Below are 5,519 nucleotides of genomic sequence, written 5' to 3'. Positions count from 1 at the left end.
GCGGTGGCCTAAGCCTCCCGCAGCTGCTCTGCCCCTGCCACCAGAGCCGGCGTAGATTTTATAATAACTCCTTTCGCCTGGCTCGGCGGTGGTGGGGACTCGAGGACCAGCGCAGAGCCCGTGAAGATGCAGGAGGGACGGAGGCTTAGACAGAGTCGGTGCGGGAGAGGCGGCGGCGCATCCAGCTGGTGGATGAGAGGAAGCAAGAGGGCTGCCGCGGGTCTTCAAGGAAAGTCTTGGACCACATCCTGGCCTTCAGTTTTAGTTAACCCCTGAGTTAGTGAGCGGGCCATGGTTGAGCCAGGCCAGCTGCATCAGGAACCTGTGGTCCAGGGTCCAGCAGGCAGTCCATCTCTTCTAATCTCGTGATTTGATGAATGTGCGGAAGAGCGGGCGCAGAGATTGCTCCGCGGGTCCAGAGCCTTGCCAGGCCAGTACAGTTTTCCATGTGAGCTGCGAAGTGCCGGCGGATTAAACCCAACTAGAAGCCGCTGCCCAGCGCCTTCGGCTGCTGCGAGTCCTAAGCATTCTCCTCACCAAGTCCCCCGTCGGCTCCTGGAGAGCAGCTCTCGCCGAGGCTGGATTTAGATCTGAAGCTTTGCACCCGAGCCTCCCGCCGGTCCCGGGGACCCAGGCTGGGAGCGGAGCTCTGCAGCCAGTTAGTCCGAGTAGGGTTAAGAAAGGGGCGCCTGAGCTGCGTGTGCGGCGGCGGGGAGCCTTAAAGGCGCACAGAACCGCGGTGGTACACGAGGAGGCTGGGCGCCTAGATTGCCTGGGTCCTCGCCGGGGTCCTGATAACCCCCAGGTTCCTAGTGATCCTCGAGTGGCAGGGCACTGGGGATGTGAATTTTGCTGATGGGCCTCGGCAGCTCTTCCCTAGACGAATCAGGTCGGCTGCACGGAAGGAAGAGGGGGAAGGAAGAGGGGTTCGTGCGTGTGCCAGTGCCCAGGGTCCGAAACGTGGGGAAACTGGTCTTTTTTGTTGGGGCCAAATCGGACCGGGAGAAACTGCGTGTCTGGAAGAAGGAAGTCCTCACTCCATCCTCATTTCCCCGGCATTGCATCTGCCGCCCTGTGGCCGCCTCTCTGCGTGCTCAGCGGCCTGGCCGGGAGGGCAGCGAGCACAGCTCCGGGCCTGAGATTTTTGAGCTGGCGAGGGATGAGAAAAGGCTAAGACCTTCCTCCTGGCGTCTCCCTTCTAGGAGATTGGAGTCATCTGGGAGGGGAAAAAGAGAATGGGGAGAAACCTCCACCGCACAAGGACTAGCGATTATCTCGCTAAGCTCACCTCGGCCTCCCCCACACTAACAATAGCGGCTGAGCGCGAGGCCTGGAGGCCTGGAGACCTCGCCGCCGGTGCAACGTTCTGATTGAAAACAGCAACGATATTAAAGTCACACCCTGTTTAGCTTTATGACCAAAAATAACCCCCAAATAAATTTTTTAAATTAAATATTCAGTAACGCTCATTAATGCATCTTGAAAAGAGGCATAAATAAGATGTTGGAGATGCTGTGACGTGGATTTTGCAGCCGAGGGATGTTCTGTGCAGCCGCGCAGCCCCTTAATCAATTAGGCACGAAAAGGCCAATTCAGGCTCTCTCCTGCCCGCTCCTCGGCGCCCCGGCTCTCGTGGTTCTGACTGAAGGTGACTGCGCCGGGGCTGGCATCCCACCGCTTGGCTTCGGTTCTGGCAAGTGGGCCCGGCGCGGGGCGGGCTCCTGGGGGGGTGGGAGGGAACTTGGCCGGCCAGGGCAGGGAAGGGGAAGAGGGGCGAGGGGCGGGTGCCGAGCTGCGAGCTGTGCCGGGCAGGGCGAAGCTCGCGCGGACACATTTCTGTCCCAGCTATGGTTTGGGATATGAAATCGCCCAGGGAGCTGTGGAATTCGAAGAATCTGCGTTTCTCTCTGCCATGTCCTGCAGAAGAGAGAAAAAGAGGGAGATGAGAATCTTCTGCTTCGTTCTGCTTTTGTAGCTTCCGCTCGTTCTCAGATATTTAACTTTCACCCACATGGATTTCTTTCTCCCAGATTCTCTCAGACTCACATCTCTCTCATTTTCTCCAAATCTTCTGGTGTTCTGTCATATTTAGACTTTTGCTGAACTATTGATCTCACCTGGTATTACTTAAAGCCATGCTTTTGCTGGAGCCCGAAGTAATCGCATAGAAATCTGAGTATTGTGTCTACTGGACTCCAATAGAATACACCTAGTTTTGAGGGTTTGTTTCCTTTTTCATTTTAATCTGTTTGGCTGTGTCTGTGGACTTGGTTGAGACTGGATTGTGGTTTCCAGATGTCGATTAATTTCGCCTATGGCCAGCGTTGGGTTCTCAGCCTTCTGTGGAAGGAGCTACTGAGGTTAGCACTATAAAAATAATTTTAAACCCCTAACAAGATAATTCTCTGGCATTCTTTCCCTTACTCCCAGCACACCTATTGGGCTTGGCACAGTTATCTGATGGTCCCAGTGGTATGCTAGGCTGGTTCTGGGGTGTGAGTGTCTCCTCCACAGTGGGAATCAGGAGCCTCTTGGGCCAGCCAAGCCCTGCTGGGAGCCGAGAGCCTCTTGCTGCAAAGTCTCCAAGAGACGCCCCCAGAAGCCCCCCTGACCCACAGAAGTCATGGGGAAGAGTAGTTCAGCCCCCAGATTTTCAGGAGCAGGCAGGCAAGTCCTCATGGAGCTGGGCGCTTCCTTTTTCTGCTGCTTCTGCCTCTCTTCTGCATCCCTCCTCTGACGGTGAGTGAAAGTGTGAGGCTGGGTGGTTCCCAGCTGGAGAATGGGGAAGACCCAGCATTAGTAATCCTCCCTGAGCCCTTCCTGGAGGAGAGGACCCCAGGTGTCTCCCTAAATTCCTGGGGAGAAAGAGCTGAGGAAAAGGAGCACAGCAGCGGCAGGGCTGGGAGAGACAGTGGCAGGGAAACCTGTCTTTACCCCCACTTCTCCCCTACTGTAAATAAACCCCGAGCCAAAGGGCTCATCCATCTCCTTAAACAGCCAGTAAACTTTATATGACACAATATCTAATAGTAATTTATTGGGGAGATATTGTAAATTCCAACGGTTTTAGTTAATAAAGGAGCTAATTAAAGAGGGACGGGCTGGGCTCGGCCAGCTGTTGGTGAGAAGATAATACATCTGGGGGGGGGGTAGTGCAGGGTGCAGAAGCGTGTATGTGCGAGTATTTTTGGTGTGGCTTTTTTCCTCTTGGCCCGTGTCGGGCGATTGCCTCGATCTCTGCGTTAGGTTTTATATGATTTTTTAAAAACCAGAAGCCAGAGAATAAATCTGCCCCCGCGGTTCGTTCCCTCCCCCCCCCAATTGGGGAAGGGGGAAGTTGGAGTTGGTGCGGGGTGGGGGGATTCTCTGTCCCCACCCATCCCCCTGGCGGCAGCACCCACGTGAGCTGGACGGCCAATGGGTGGCCGGTGCAGGTTTAACTATGTTTAATGTCAGATAGCAATAAAGTAGAAGCTGCCGGTCAGGCCCCGCGGAAATGGGCGAGCATAATCTCCTGAATCCCGGGTTTGTGGGGCCGCTGGTGAACATCCACACGGGAGACACCTTCTACTTCCCCAACTTCCGTGCGTCCGGGGCGCAGCTGCCCGGACTGCCTTCGCTGTCCTACCCGCGCCGCGACAACGTGTGCTCGCTGCCCTGGCCGTCGGCGGAGCCGTGCAATGGCTATCCGCAGCCCTATCTCGGCAGCCCGGTGTCGCTCAACCCGCCCTTCGGCCGCACGTGCGAGCTGGCGCGCGTGGAGGACAGCAAGGGTTATTACCGCGAACCGTGCGCCGAGGGCGGCGGCGGGGGCCTGAAACGTGAGGAGCGCGGGCGCGACCCCGGCCCAGGAGTCGGGCCCGGGGCAGCGCTGCTGCAGCTGGAGCCGTCGGGGCCGCCTGCGCTCGGTTTCAAGTACGACTACGCGGCAGGCGGCGAGGGTGGCGCGGGACCCCCGCACGACCCGCCCTCGTGCCAGTCGCTGGAATCCGACTCCAGTTCGTCCCTGCTTAACGAGGGCAACAAGGGCGCCGGCGCGGGCGACCCCGGCAGCTTGGTATCGCCTTTAAACCCCGGCGGCGGCCTCGCGGCCAGCGGTAAGGACCCCGGCCCATTCGCGAGGCTACTCCGGACGGGACGTCTGACCCGGGGCGGGGCGGTGGGGGGGGGCAATGTGGGACTGAGCTAGGGCCTCCTGGGGTGACAGACTGTGTGGTGAGAAAGCGCTTCTTTTAAAAAAGGGAGTTGGGGGGGAAAGCCCTATAAACATGTAAATATCCCCGTAAAAGAACTAGATTCCCTTTTTCCTCGGCCTGCAGCTGGAGGGGGCAGGGAGCTCCGGAGAAAGGGGATTCTGACAGACTTCTCCAGGCCTTGGCGGGTGGGGACCCAGAGGCTGGTCCCTGCCCTCCCAGGGCCTCTCTTTCCACCTTCCCACAGGCCCCCATTACCTACTTTTTTTTTTTTTTTTTTTTAAAGAAAGACCAGTTGTCTCTTGTCACTCGCTCATGTCTGTTCTAACTAATCAGGACCCCATCCTGGAGGATGTGAGAGGAAGGGGCCAGGATATCCTGGAGAAGAAGAGGTTTGGGGAGAAGTGAGAGGATAGGAATTTGGAAGGTTCTGGGATACTGCAGTGAGAAGTAGGGGAGGCAAGGAGAAAGAGTGAAAGGGGAAAAAGAGATTGATGGAGGCAGAGGAATTGGTGGGGATGGGAGTCTTCCTAAGAGAGGAGAGGAAGAGCCTGGGGTCGGGTGTTAGGCCAAGGTGAAAGGGGCTGGGGAAGGACCGACGGTACTGGGCTTGTCACCTCTTGGTCCCCTGGCCAACCCTGCTGGTTCGTCTCCACCCAGGCGCACCCTGGTACCCGATCCACAGCCGCTCACGGAAGAAGCGCAAACCCTATTCGAAGTTGCAGCTGGCGGAGCTGGAGGGCGAGTTTCTGGTGAACGAGTTCATCACAAGGCAGCGCCGGAGGGAACTCTCAGACCGCTTGAATCTTAGTGACCAGCAGGTCAAGATCTGGTTTCAGAACCGCAGAATGAAAAAGAAAAGACTTCTGTTGAGGGAGCAAGCTCTCTCCTTCTTTTAGGGGGCAAGACACGGGCGCCAGCCCCAGACTGAGCCTGTCTCTGGCAGAGAGCAAAGAGGGGGCACTGCCTGGGACACAGTCCCCGCTTAGAACGCCAGGCGTCTCTGGCAGGTCCTCCTGGGACGTCCTCTTGTCTGTTTTGTTCGTGGTTCCCTCCCACACACCCCCAGCAGACCCTGCCAGGTCCCAGAGAGAAGGGAAGAACCCAGCCAGGGAGAGAGGAAGCCCACAGCTGCAGGCAGGGGGTAGGGGCAGGGAAGGCTGAGGCGCTGGGGAGGGGCTAGTTTGACGTGGGACCGGGGCGTTGGGCCTCCGTCTGAAGACCTGGAGGAGAGGTGACTCAGGCGTCCCCTCCCACCACTTTCCTTCCGTGGTCTTAGGTCTGTCTGCCTGCAGGAGTAGGCGAGGGTGGGGACAGTGGGACCAA

At 57.6% G+C, this 5,519-nt stretch overlaps 1 protein-coding gene across 1 annotated transcript; it reads left to right on the top strand.

Moving 5' to 3' along the window:
- Nucleotides 1–3,496: 3,496 nt before the first annotated feature.
- On the top strand, nucleotides 3,497–5,092 carry HOXC12 (homeobox C12). Its single transcript, XM_032646892.1, has 2 exons — nucleotides 3,497–4,097; nucleotides 4,854–5,092. Exons 1-2 carry the CDS (start codon nucleotides 3,497–3,499, stop codon nucleotides 5,090–5,092), a joined length of 840 nt encoding a protein of 279 aa, XP_032502783.1.
- The last annotated feature ends 427 nt before the right edge of the window (nucleotides 5,093–5,519 follow it).

Source organism: Phocoena sinus, chromosome 10 (assembly GCF_008692025.1).
Source record: "Phocoena sinus isolate mPhoSin1 chromosome 10, mPhoSin1.pri, whole genome shotgun sequence".
In the NCBI taxonomy this organism is placed as follows: Eukaryota; Metazoa; Chordata; class Mammalia; order Artiodactyla; family Phocoenidae; genus Phocoena; species Phocoena sinus.
This window is presented reverse-complemented; position numbering and strand designations above follow the sequence as displayed.

What these genes read in the sequence shown, in the direction of transcription:
- HOXC12 (XM_032646892.1), top strand. Translation starts at nt 3,497, where the DNA reads ATGGGCGAGCATAATCTCCTGAATCCCGGGTTTGTGGGGCCGCTGGTG. An exon ending in CGGCGGCCTCGCGGCCAGCG is followed by an intron (nt 4,098 to 4,853) that starts GTAAGGACCCCG and finishes GTCTCCACCCAG; the next exon opens with GCGCACCCTGGTACCCGATC.